We start from the raw sequence: 14,320 nt of genomic DNA on the forward strand, positions 1-14,320 counted from the left end.
AGTATTTGACCCCACCTCAATCAGAAACATTTCTGGCTCCCAGGTGTCTTTTATACAGGTAATGATCTGAGATTAGGACCACACTCTTAAAGGGAGTGCTCCTAATCTCATCTTGTTACCTGTATAAAAGACACCTGTCCATAGAAGCAATCAATCAATCAGATTCCAAACTCTCCTCCATGGCCAAGACCAAAGAGCTCTCCAAGGATGTCAGGGACAAGATTGTAGACCTACACAAGGCTGGAATGGGCTACAAGACCATCGCCAAGCAGATGGTGAGAAGGTGACAACAATTGGTGCGATTATTCGCAAATGGAAGAAACACAAAAGAACTGTCAATCTCCCTCTGCCTGGGGCTCCATGCAAGATCTCACCTCGTGGAGTTGCAATGATCATGAGAACGGTGAGGAATCAGCCCAGAACTACACGGGAGGATCTTGTCAATGATCTCAAGGCAGCTGGGACCATATTCACCAAGAAAACAATTGGTAACACACTACGCCGTGAAGGACTGGAATCCTACAGCACCCGAAAGCACATATACATGCCTGTCTGAAGTTTACCAATGAACATCTGAATGATTCAGAAGACAACTGGGTGAAAGTGTTGTGGTCAGATGAGACCAAAAGGAGTTCTTTGGCATCAACTCAACTTGCTGTGTTTGGAGGAGGAGGTAAGCTGCCTATGACCCCAAGAAACCATCCCCAACGTCAAACATGGAGGTGGAAACATTATGCTTTGGGGGTGTTTTTCTACTAAGGGGACAGGACAACTTCACAGCATCAAAGGCACGATGGACGGGGCCATGTACCGTCAGATCTTGGGTGAGAACCTCCTTCCCTCAGCCAGGGCATTGACAATGGGTTGTGGTATTCCAGCATGACAATGACTCCAAACACACGGCCACAAAGGAGTGGCTCAAGAAGAAGCACATTAAGGTCCTGGAGTGGCATCGCTCTCCAGACCTTCATCCCATAGAACATCTGTGGAGGGAACTGAAGGTTCCAGTTGCCAAACGTCAGTCTCGAAACCTTCATGACTTGGAGAAGATCTGCAAAGAGGAGTGGGACAAAATCCCTCCTGAGATGTGTGCAAACCTGGTGGCCAACTACAAGAAACGTCTGACCTCTGATTGCCAACAAGGGTTTTGCCACCAAGTACTAAGTCATGTTTTGCAGAGGGGTCAAATACTTATTTCCCTCATTAAAATGCAAATCAATTCATAACATTTTTGACATGTGTTTTTCTGGATTTTTTTGTTGTTATTCTGTCTCTCACTGTTCAAATAAATCACCATTACAATTATAGTATATTATTGTCAGTGGACAAACTTACAAAATCAGCAGGAGATCAAATACTTTCCTCCCTCACTGTAACTGCTCACCCTGACTCAGAAAGACACACACACTCCAAAAAGCACCACAGAATGACACACACACTTCAAAAAGCACCACAGAATGACACACACACTCCAAAAAGCACCACAGAATGACACACACACTCCAAAAAGCACCACAGAATGACACACACACTCCAAAAAGCACCACAGAATGACACACACACTCCAAAAAGCACCACAGAATGACACACACACTCCAAAAAGCACCACAGAATGACACACACACTCCAAAAAGCACCACAGAATGACACACACACTCCAAAAAGCACCACAGAATGACACACACACTCCAAAAAGCACCACAGAATGACACACACACTCCAAAAAGCACCACAGAATGACACACACACTCCAAAAAGCACCACAGAATGACACACACACTCCAAAAAGCACCACAGAATGACACACACACTCCAAAAAGCACCACAGAATGACACACACACTCCAAAAAGCACCACAGAATGACACACAGAATGCAACAACGTTTCAGGTGCATCCTGCTCACCCCAGGTCTCTGTCCAGCATGGTGCCGGGGTGGAACGGGGGAAAGGAGCTGCCGTTGGGGGGCTCCTTTGGAGAGTACAGCTTGAATGACTTGGAGGAACAGCCTGAAAGACAGAGAGCATTACAACTGTAACGGCTGAATACTGAAAGACAGAGAGCATTACAACTGTAACGGCTGAATACTGAAAGACAGAGAGCATTACAACTGTAACGACTGAATACTGAAAGACAGAGAGCATTACAACTGTAACGGCTGAATACTGAGAGACGGAGAGCATTACAACTGTAACGGCTGAATACGGAGACAGAGAGCATTACAACTGTAACGACTGAATACTGAAAGACAGAGAGCATTACAACTGTAACGACTGAATACTGAGACAGAGAGCATTACAACTGTAACGACTGAATACGGAGAGACGGAGAGCATTACAACTGTAACGACTGAATACGGAGAGACAGAGAGCATTACAACTGTAACGACTGAATACGGAGAGACAGAGAGCATTACAACTGTAACGACTGAATACGGAGAGACGGAGAGCATTACAACTGTAACGACTGAATACGGAGAGACAGAGAGCATTACAACTGTAACGACTGAATACAGAGAGGAGACTGAAAGACAGAGAGCATTACAACTGTAACGACTGAATACGGAAAGACAGAGAGCATTACAACTGTAACGGCTGAATACTGAAAGACAGAGAGCATTACAACTGTAACGACTGAATACGGAGAGACGGAGAGCATTACAACTGTAACGACTGAATACGGAGAGACAGAGAGCATTACAACTGTAACGACTGAATACGGAGAGACAGAGAGCATTACAACTGTAACGACTGAATACGGAGAGACGGAGAGCATTACAACTGTAACGGCTGAATACGGAGAGACAGAGAGCATTACAACTGTAACGACTGAATACGGAGAGACGGAGAGCATTACAACTGTAACGGCTGAATACGGAGAGACGGAGAGCATTACAACTGTAACGACTGAATACTGAAAGACAGAGAGCATTACAACTGTAACGACTGAATACGGAGACAGAGAGCATTACAACTGTAACGGCTGAATACTGAAAGACAGAGAGCATTACAACTGTAACGGCTGAATACAGAGAGACAGAGAGCATTACAACTGTAACGGCTGAATACTGAAAGACAGAGAGCATTACAACTGTAACGACTGAATACTGAAAGACAGAGAGCATTACAACTGTAACGACTGAATACGGAGAGACGGAGAGCATTACAACTGTAACGACTGAATACGGAGAGACGGAGAGCATTACAACTGTAACGACTGAATACGGAGAGACGGAGAGCATTACAACTGTAACGGCTGAATACGGAGAGACGGAGAGCATTACAACTGTAACGGCTGAATACAGAGAGACAGAGAGCATTACAACTGTAACGACTGAATACTGAAAGACAGAGAGCATTACAACTGTAACGACTGAATACGGAGACAGAGAGCATTACAACTGTAACGGCTGAATACAGAGAGACACACAGAGCATTACAACTTAACGACGGACTGAATACTGAAAGACAGAGCATTACAACTGTAACGACTGAATACGGAGAGACGGAGAGCATTACAACTGTAACGACTGAATACGGAGAGACGGAGAGCATTACAACTGTAACGGCTGAATACTGAAAGACAGAGAGCATTACAACTGTAACGACTGAATACGGAGACAGAGAGCATTACAACTGTAACGACTGAATACGAAGAGACGGAGAGCATTACAACTGTAACGACTGAATACGGAGAGACGGAGAGCATTACAACTGTAATGGCTGAATACAGAAAGACAGAGAGCATTACAACTGTAACGGCTGAATACGGAAAGACGGAGAGCATTACAACTGTAACGACTGAATACGGAGAGACGGAGAGCATTACAACTGTAACGGCTGAATACTGAAAGACAGAGAGCATTACAACTGTAACGACTGAATACGGAAAGACAGAGAGCATTACAACTGTAACGACTGAATACGGAGACAGAGAGCATTACAACTGTAACGACTGAATACGAAGAGACGGAGAGCATTACAACTGTAACGACTGAATACGGAGAGACGGAGAGCATTACAACTGTAATGGCTGAATACAGAAAGACAGAGAGCATTACAACTGTAACGGCTGAATACGGAGACAGAGAGCATTACAACTGTAACGACTGAATACGGAGACAGAGAGCATTACAACTGTAACGACTGAATACGGAGAGACAGAGAGCATTACAACTGTAACGACTGAATACGGAGACAGAGAGCATTACAACTGTAATGGCTGAATACAGAAAGACAGAGAGCATTACAACTGTAACGACTGAATACTGAAAGACAGAGCATTACAACTGTAACGACTGAATACGGAGAGACAGAGAGCATTACAACTGTAACGGCTGAATACGGAGCCGACGTACAGAACACATGATTAGTTATTATAGTTCAAGTTGAAATGGTGTCACTTCTTGGGCGAACAGACTACATCTGTTTACGACTTTACTTTCGGTGTACACCGGCTTCAAAGGGGAATTTCACAGCTGTTTACACGGTACAATGAGTCTCCACACGACACCTGCTTGATTTGTCACAGGAACTGAAATTAAGCGAACTATTAGAATTCTATCAACCAGGAAATGGCAGAGCAACATCTGCATAGTGCATCTTTAAGTGATCAGTGTGTGTGTGGACACTCGTAGGGACGACCAGTTCTGCCCTAGTTTCCATTCACAGGTAAGCAGCCACACACCCACACACACACACCAACCACAGTTTTCCTAACATAAAGGTGCAGGACAACAATTTCCCGGGCCCAAACCAATAACTCTTGTACACACACAGCCCCTGCCCTGTATCCCCTCTCCCATCACAGCCACCTCTCCTTCCAAGCCCCTAAACTGAACCCATACACATTCTAACCCTCTCTCCTACCCCTCCTCTCTCTATCATAACAACCATCTAGCCAGTCCTACCCCTCCTCCTCTCTATCATAACATCCATCTTGCCAGTCCTACCCCTCCTCCTCTCTCTATCATAACAACCATCTTGCCAGTCCTACCCCTCCTCTCTCTCTATCATAACAACCATCTTGCCAGTCCTACCCCTCCTCTCTCTATCATAACAACCATCTAGCCAGTCCTACCCCTCCTCCTCTCTCTATCATAACAACCATCTAGCCAGTCCTACCCCTCCTCCTCTCTATCATAACAACCATCTAGCCAGTCCTACCCCTCCTCTCTCTCTATCATAACAACCATCTTGCCAGTCCTACCCCTCCTCTCTCTATCATAACAACCATCTAGCCAGTCCTACCCCTCCTCCTCTCTCTATCATAACAACCATCTAGCCAGTCCTACCCCTCCTCCTCTCTCTATCATAACAACCATCTAGCCAGTCCTACCCCTCCTCCTCTCTATCATAACAACCATCTAGCCAGTCCTACCCCTCCTCCTCTCTCTATCATAACAACCATCTAGCCAGTCCTACCCCTCCTCCTCTCTCTATCATAACAACCATCTAGCCAGTCCTACCCCTCCTCCTCTCTCTATCATAACAACCATCTTGCCAGTCCTACCCCTCCTCTCTCTATCATAACAACCATCTAGCCAGTCCTACCCCTCCTCCTCTCTATCATAACAACCATCTACCCAGTCCTACCCCTCCTCCTACTCTCTATCATAACAACCATCTAGCCAGTCCTACCCCTCCTCCTCTCTATCATAACAACCATCTAGCCAGTCCTACCCCTCCTCCCTCTCTATCATAACAACCATCTAGCCAGTCCTACCCCTCCTCCCTCTCTATCATAACAACCATCTAGCCAGTCCTACCCCTCCCTCTCTATCATAACAACCATCTAGCCAGTCCTACCCCTCCTCCTCTCTCTATCATAACAACCATCTAGCCAGTCCTACCCCTCCTCCTCTCTATCATAACAACCATCTAGCCAGTCCTACCCCTCCCTCTCTATCATAACAACCATCTAGCCAGTCCTACCCCTCCTCCTCTAGCCAGTCCTACCCCTCCTCCTCTCCTCTTCATCATAACAACCATCTAGCCAGTCCTACCCCTCCTCCTCTCTCTATCATAACAACCATCTAGCCAGTCCTACCCCTCCTCCTCTCTCTATCATAACAACCATCTAGCCAGTCCTACCCCTCCTCTCTATCATAACAACCATCTAGCCAGTCCTACCCCTCCTCCTCCATGTTTCCTTCTGATACCAAACTATCTGGGTAAAATCTCCCTGTTTCCCTCTGTTACCAAACTATCTGCACAGTTCTTCCTGTGTTTTTGTAAAAATGGCAGTTGAAATTGTTAAAGTCCGAATTGTTTCACTTTGAAATCAAAGGTTTTTGTTTGTTATATGTTTTAACATGAAAAACCATAGTTTTAGCGTTACCGTGGAATTACCCCCACTCTATGCCATGTCCTTCTCCCAAACATCCTCCCCCCCCATCTCACACCACTCTACTCCACCCTCCTATATATCCTCTACCACCCTGTCTCCTTCTCACACCCCTCTACTCCACCCTCCTCTATCCTTCACACCCTATCTCCTTCTCACACCCCTCTACTCCACCCTCCTCTATATCCTCTACCACCCTGTCTCCTTCTCACACCCCTCTACTCCACCCTCCTATATATCCTCTACCACCCTGTCTCCTTCTCACACCCCTCTACTCCACCCTCCTCTATATCCTCTACCACCCTGTCTCCTTCTCACACCCCTCTACTCCACCCTCCTCTATATCCTCTACCACCCTGTCTCCTTCTCACACCCCTCTACATCCTCTACCCCCCGTCTCCTTCTCACACCCCTCTACTCCACCCTCCTCTATATCCTCTACCCCCCGTCTCCTTCTCACACCCCTCTATATCCTCTACCACCCAGTCTCCTTCTCACACCCCTCTACTCCACCCTCCTCTATATCCTCTACCCCCCGTCTCCTTCTCACACCCCTCTACTCCACCCTCCTCTATATCCTCTACCCCCCGTCTCCTTCTCACACCCCTCTACTCCACCCTCCTCTATATCCTCTACCCCCCTTCTTCTCACACCCCTCTACTCCACGCTGCCTGACCCTGGACCAGAGGTCACACACACAGCCTGACCCTGGACCAGAGGTCATGACCTGTACTGTCTTGTAGAAACTCTCCTCATTGTTGATGTCTTCTGCCTCAGCTCACTGTGTGTGTGTGTGTGTGTGTGTGTGTGTGTGTGTGTGTGTGTGTGTGTGTGTGTGTGTGTGTGTGTGTGTGTGTGTGTGTGTGTGTGTGTGTGTGTGTGTGTGTGTGTGTGTGTGTGTGTGTGACCCTACCCATTGTTGATGTCTTCTGCCTCAGCTCACTGTGTGTGTGTGTGTGTGTGTGTGTGTGTGTGTGTGTGTGTGTGTGTGTGTGTGTGTGTGTGTGTGTGTGTGTGTGTGTGTGTGTGTGTGTGTGTGTGTGTGTGTGTGTGTGTGTGTGTGTGTGTGTGTGTGTGTGTGGCCCTACCCATTGTTGATGTCTCCCACCTCATCTCACATAGCCTGCTGTATACTGTATAGCCTGTATAGCAGACTATCTAATAATAACAACACTTTTGTTAATGCACTTTTACTGCAGTTTTGAAACTGCAATCTTTTTAGGTGTTTTGACAAATTGGGCATTAACATTTACTTAGCGAGCACTCTGATATACCACGGCGGTCAGCCAATCAGCATTCAGCGCTCGAACCCCCCAGTTTAGAATGAAATGTGGAGTGGAGCTTTATAGTCAGCGCCCAGCCTACCTTCAAAATGATTCACCAATCAGCCATTATTCTAAAACACATATTTTGTCACAATAAAGTTACACAAGAAAAAGAGTCCACCTGTCGATACGTCTCTTGTATCTGCCCTTTCCCTTACACGTGTCCCAAACCTGGCCCCCACACGTGTCCTAAAGCTGTCCCCTACACGTATCCCAAACCTGGCCCCTACACGTGTCCTAAAGCTGTCCCCGACACGTGTCCCAAACCTGGCCCCTACACGTGTCCTAAAGCTGTCCCTTACACGTGTCCTAAAGCTGTCCCTTACACGTGTCCCAAAGCTGCCCCTGACACGTGTCCCAAAGCTGTCCCCAATACGTGTCCCAAAGCTGCCCCTGACACGTGTCCCAAAGCTGTTCCTTACACGTGTCCCAAAGCTGTCCCTCACACGTGTCCCAAAGCTGTCCCTGACACGTGTCACAAAGCTGTCCCGTACACGTGTCACTAAGCTGTCCCCTACAGGTGTCCCAAAGCTGTCCCTTTTACATGTCCCAAAGCTGTCCCTGACACGTGTCACAAAGCTGTCCCTGACACGTGTCACAAAGCTGTCCCTGACACGTGTCACAATAATGTTTTGGGCCCATTGTTTTTGTCAAATAAACCTGGGTCAATGGAAAACTACTGTCATGGCAACTTGACAGTTGCCATGACGATGACAAGGGAAGGAGTGTAATGTGGGTGATTTTTGCTTTGTCTTAACCACACTGTACCCTCTGACTGAAGTCCCACACACACACACACCTCCCTGACATCAACAGAACACAATCACACACCGACACACACCGACACACACCGACACACACCGACACACACCGACACACACACACACACACACACACACACACACACACACACACACACACACACACACACACACACACACACACACACACACACACACACACACTCAACAGGACAGAGTAGCATGCCTATTCAGAACATCCTCCATCAATCTACCTGTCAAAGCCACAGCCGGCAGGGTGGTGGTAACACAATGGTAGTGAACTCCCTCGACCTCATCACTCACTCACACACACAGGAAGTAGCACTTCTGTCGTAAAGGGTTGGTCTCATAAAACATTTATCAGAGACACACACACCTATCATGACTCTATATAGTCACTGTGCTGAGCGAGGAACACAGTGTCTCAGACACACAGACATTAAAATCTGGATTTTCCAGGGACAGACACACACTTGCATACACTAGACCCAGAGACGGACAGGAGAACGTAATCACGACTGCAAAAACACCATCTCACTCAAACCAAAGTATCAAAACTGGGTGTAGCCTAACTGTTTGTTATGGAACTAGGGCTGGTCGATATATTCTAATGAATTAAATGGATATATATGTTTTAGCGCGATGTTACAAATGTCTGTATTGCAAGAATCAATCTTCTATTTTTTTTATGAGGGATTTTCTTTTTGGTCTTGTCTCCTTCCCTCCTGTACTGTGACACCAAGCCCCTCCTCCTCCTGTACTGTGACACCAAGCCCCTCCTCCTCCTGTACTGTGACACCAAGCCCCTCCTCCTCCTGTACTGTGACACCAAGCCCCTCCTCCTCCTGTACTGTGACACCAAGCCCCTCCTCCTCCTGTACTGTGACACCAAGCCCCTCCTCCTCCTGTACTGTGACACCAAGCCCCTCCTCCTCCTGTACTGTGACACCAAGCCCCTCCTCCTCCTGTACTGTGACACCAAGCCCCTCCTCCTCCTGTACTGTGACACCAAGCCCCTCCTCCTCCTGTACTGTGACACCAAGTACCCCAAGCCCCTCCTCCTGTACTGTGACACCAAGCCCCTCCTCCTCCTGTGCTGTGACACCAAGCCCCCTCCTCCTCCTGTACTGTGACACCAAGCCCCTCCTCCTCCTGTACTGTGACACCAAGCCCCCCTCCTCCTCCTGTACTGTGACACCAAGCCCCTCCTCCTCCTGTACTGTGACACCAAGCCCCTCCTCCTCCTGTACTGTGACACCAAGCCCCTCCTCCTCCTGTACTGTGACACCAAGCCCCTCCTCCTCCTGTACTGTGACACCAAGCCCCTCCTCCTCCTGTACTGTGACACCAAGCCCCTCCCCTCCTGTACTGTGACACCAAGCCCCTCCTCCTCCTGTACTGTGACACCAAGCCCCTCCTCCTCCTGTACTGTGACACCAAGCCCCTCCTCCTCCTGTACTGTGACACCAAGCCCCTCCTCCTCCTGTACTGTGACACCAAGCCCCTGACACCAAGCCCCTCCTCCTGTGCTGTGACACCAAGCCCCTCCTCCTCCTGTACTGTGACACCAAGCCCCTCCTCCTCCTGTACTGTGACACCAAGCCCCTCCTCCTCCTGTGACACCAAGCCCCTCCTCCTCCTGTCTGTGCTGTGACACCAAGCCCCTCCTCCTCCTGTACTGTGACACCAAGCCCCTCCTCCTCCTGTACTGTGACACCAAGCCCCTCCTCCTCCTGTACTGTGACACCAAGCCCCTCCTCCTCCTGTACTGTGACACCAAGCCCCTCCCCTCCTCCTGTGCTGTGACACCAAGCCCCTCCTCCTCCCTGTGACACCAAGCCCCTCCTCCTCCTGTACTGTGACACCAAGCCCCTCCTCCTCATTTACATTTCCTGTACTGTGACACCAAGCCCAAGCCCCTCCTGTACTGGACACAGCCCCTCCCCTCCTCCTTACAATGTGACATCTAAGCCCCTCCTTCCTGGGGGGTGACCAAGCCCCTCCTCCCTCCTCCTGTACTGTGACCCAACCTCCCCCTCCTGTACTGTGAGGACAAGGGGTTCCTCCTGTGCTGTGACACCAAGGTGGTGATTGACACCAAGCCCCTGTCCTCCTGTACTGTGACACCAAGCCCCTCCCCCTCCTGTGTGACACCAAGCCCCCCTCCTGTACTGTGACACCAAGCCCCTCCTCCTCCTCCTGTGCTGTGACACTGTGACACCAAGCCCCTCCTCCTCCTGTGCTGTGACACCAAGCCCCTCCTCCTCCTGTGCTGTGACACCAAGCCAGGCCTGACACCAAGCCCCTCCTCCTGTGCTGTGACACCAAGCCCCTCCTCCTGTGCTGTGACACCAAGCCCCTCCTCCTCCTGTGCTGTGACACCAAGCCCCTCCTCCTCCTGTGCTGTGACACCAAGCCCCTCCTCCTCCTGTGCTGTGACACCAAGCCCCTCCTCCTCCTGTACTGTGACACCAAGCCCCTCCTCCTCCTGTACTGTGACACCAAGCCCCTCCTCCTTCTGTGCTGTGACACCAAGCCCCTCCTCCTCCTGTGCTGTGACACCAAGCCCCTCCTCCTCCTGTACTGTGACACCAAGCCCCTCCTCCTCCTGTACTGTGACACCAAGCCCCTCCTCCTCATGTACTGTGAGGACAAGCCCCTCCTCCTCCTGTACTGTGAGGACAAGTCCCTCCTCCCCCCGACTGTGAGGACAAGTCCCTCCTCCTCCTGTACTGTGAGGACAAGCCCCTCCTCCTCCTGTACTGTGAGGACAAGCCCCTCCTCCTGTACTGTGACACCAAGCCCCTCCTCCTCCTGTACTGTGAGCACAAGCCCCTCCTCCTCCTGTACTGTGACACCAAGCCCCTCCTCCTCCTGTACTGTGAGCACAAGCCCCTCCTCCTCCTGTACTGTGACACCAAGCCCCTCCTCCTCCTGTACTGTGACACCAAGCCCCTCCTCCTCCTGTACTGTGAGGACAAGCCCCTCCTCCTCCTGTACTGTGAGGACAAGCCCTTCCTCCTCCACACAGAGGACAAGCCCCTCCTCCTCCTGTACTGTGTACACTGAGTATCTTCCCACCCACACACAGACACCAAGCCCCTCCTCCTCCTGTACTGTGACACCAAGCCCCTCCTCCTCCTGTATCTTGACCCAGCCCCCCTCCTCCTGTACAGACACCAAGCCCCTCCTCCTCCTGTACTGTGTACAGTGAGTATCTTCCCACCCACACACAGACACCAAGCCCCTCCTCCTCCTGTACTGTGTACAGTGAGTATCTTCCCACCCACACACAGACACCAAGCCTCTCCTCCTCCTGTACTGTGTACACTGAGTATCTTCCCACCCACACACAGACACCAAGCCCCTCCTCCTCCTGTACTGTGACACCAAGCCCCTCCTCCTCCTGTACTGTGTACACTGAGTATCTTCCCACCCACACACAGACACCAAGCCTCTCCACCTGCCACTCAACTCGCTATTTTAATTTGAGGTTTGGTCCAACAGAATGGGTGAGATGGAGAGAGACGTTATTTTACTGTAATAGAGGAGTTAACCTTTCTAACTTTGACCCTTTATATGTCTCAACTCTCACCGTGTAAAATGGGAGAATCAATCAACATGTATCTCAGTTTCTGTCACGTGGCATTGTGGTACCACGTACCGCTAGCCGCATTTAAGCCACATGCTGTTATGTGCTAGCTGTCTAGTCCAGTGGTTCCCATCCGGAGGCACTAGGACCCCTGTGGGTACCTGGCCTATCCACAGGGGGAGCTTGAGAAGACTGATGAGACCACAGGCAGACTGGTGAAAGGTACATGAGTGGTAGTCCGGGCAGAGCAACATTCAGTTGGTGGGACAGTAACCGTAAAAGGTTGGGAGCGACTGGTCGAGTAAAAAAACATTATATAAGGATTTGTCAACTTGTTCTCATTCTGAGAAATAAGCATCTTCTTATCCAGGAAGCCACTTGACTTCCAACATCTTAACAAAATGAACAGGCTGTTGTTCCAACAGATGGAGACAGACAGGGGGGTGTATTCATAACAGTTCAACTGTTACACCTTGTTAGCAAGCAGTTTTTTAAATTTAACTAGGCAAGTCAGTTAAGAACAAATTCCTATTTACAATGACGGCCCACCCCACCCAAGCCCGGGCCAATTGTGCACTGCCCTATGGGACTCCCAATCATGGCTGGTTGTGATACAGCCTGGAATCGAACCAGGGTCTGTAGTGACGCCTCTAGCACTGAGATGCAGTGCCTTAGACCGCTGCGCTCCTCGGGAGCTAAATATAAATATTAGCTGGCTACTCACTAGCACCTGGGCTTGTGCTTGACAGATTATTTATGAGTTCATTTTCTATACTGCCTGCTACCAGAAGTTGGCCATTATTAGTTCACGGAGCTGGTTACATTGGTAACAAAAAGGGGATTTTCATAGACAGACTTGAAAGCCAGGGAATATTGCAAAATAATGTCATTTTTAGTAGTTCTTATGGTGGTGGAAGGCTTATATTTAACCAAGGAAACATTTTACAAGCCCTGAATTCATTAGATTATTGCTGACTGTTTAAAATGCAGTGTATTGGCCTTTATTTGCGCAGCAACTCTTGTTTAGAGAAAATGTTTTTTAAAAAAACAGATATCGGCCATAAGTATATAAAAAATATATATGGTTTTTAGGCCATATCCCAACTCTGTGGAATGCCAATAACACTATGATAATAGCTGCATCACAACAAAATTAATGGATACATTAATTAATTAATATTATTTCCATTACAAGCTAAAAGACCACAGTACAAACCCATTAGCTCTGATCCTTCACTCTGTGTGTGTGTGTGTGTGTGTGTGTGTGTGTGTGTGTGTGTGTGTGTGTGTGTGTGTGTGTGTGTGTGTGTGTGTGTGTGTGTGTGTGTGTGTGTGTGTGTGTGTGTGTGTGTGTGTGTAAAGAACCATTAGCTCCGTTTCTTTACATGGTGGTAAACGACGGGTCAGTCCAAATCAAATCAGCAACAAGCCACACTTCCTCTGCTGCAGATTCCCCTCTACAACAACAACACACAGACACACAGGGGGGGGGGGGGGGGACAACTTCCTGTCTTTGAGATGTGATGGAGGTGCTAATCTGATTTCCCTGACTGTAAATCTGACCTGTCATCAGATCAGGAGGCCAAACAACATTCTCAGAGGAATTCCATTCGAGAATTCACGGTTACAACTAAAGCCTAAACCTTCACGAATATATTATAAATAAATGCCATTCTAAAACCATCATTTCACAAACTACAAAGCCTCTAGCCTACTATGGCTACATTCGAAGTTGATAACTGGAGTATTTCTAATTGGATAACAAATTAAATAGCTAGCTAGATAGTTTACAAGAAAGCGTGTACTACAGTAGTAGTCAGCTACAAGTATAAGGACAGTAGTGTTTGTCAACAGAGTGACAAGCATCAGCTGTGGCTACATGAGAAGTCAACTAGCTCCAAGCTAACTGGCTAGCTAATGTTACATGTAGTTAGCATTACAAGCTAGCTACATCTGAACGCCGGGGGTTCACATATTGTTGCAAAATGCATCGACTGGGTAGCTGCATTTGATGATAAATTGACGTAACTGCAACAGTAGCAAAACGGTGATAGGACATCTTCAATCAAAACAAAGCCATACAAAACCGCTGACTGCACACAACAGCGACGTAGCAGGCCCAACACACAGCTAACGCTCAACTAGCCGCCTTACCTTCTCTGGCAAATGGCTAACGTGCTAACCAGTTATTAACATTGAGAATTGTTATAGCAAAAATTTTAAAAGATACGCGCAAACTACAACCATGCACATACATTGCAGAAATGTGTATTTTCTT

The 14,320-nt window shown here is 48.5% G+C and overlaps 1 protein-coding gene across 5 annotated transcripts in view; it reads right to left on the reverse strand.

Annotated features, from left to right (window-relative positions):
* Positions 1–14,320, reverse strand: part of LOC124023572 (LIM domain-binding protein 1) — a 57,972-nt gene that overhangs the window by 16,795 nt on the left and 26,857 nt on the right. For all 5 annotated transcript variants that reach the window (XM_046337949.1, XM_046337951.1, XM_046337948.1 and 2 more), the window contains exon 2: positions 1,905–2,007. In XM_046337949.1, the coding sequence (XP_046193905.1) occupies positions 1,905–2,007 (103 nt within the window). The remainder of the gene's footprint in view (positions 1–1,904; positions 2,008–14,320) is intronic.

Source organism: Oncorhynchus gorbuscha, unplaced genomic scaffold (genome assembly GCF_021184085.1).
Source record: "Oncorhynchus gorbuscha isolate QuinsamMale2020 ecotype Even-year unplaced genomic scaffold, OgorEven_v1.0 Un_scaffold_1637, whole genome shotgun sequence".
NCBI classification, from domain to species: domain Eukaryota; kingdom Metazoa; phylum Chordata; class Actinopteri; order Salmoniformes; family Salmonidae; genus Oncorhynchus; species Oncorhynchus gorbuscha.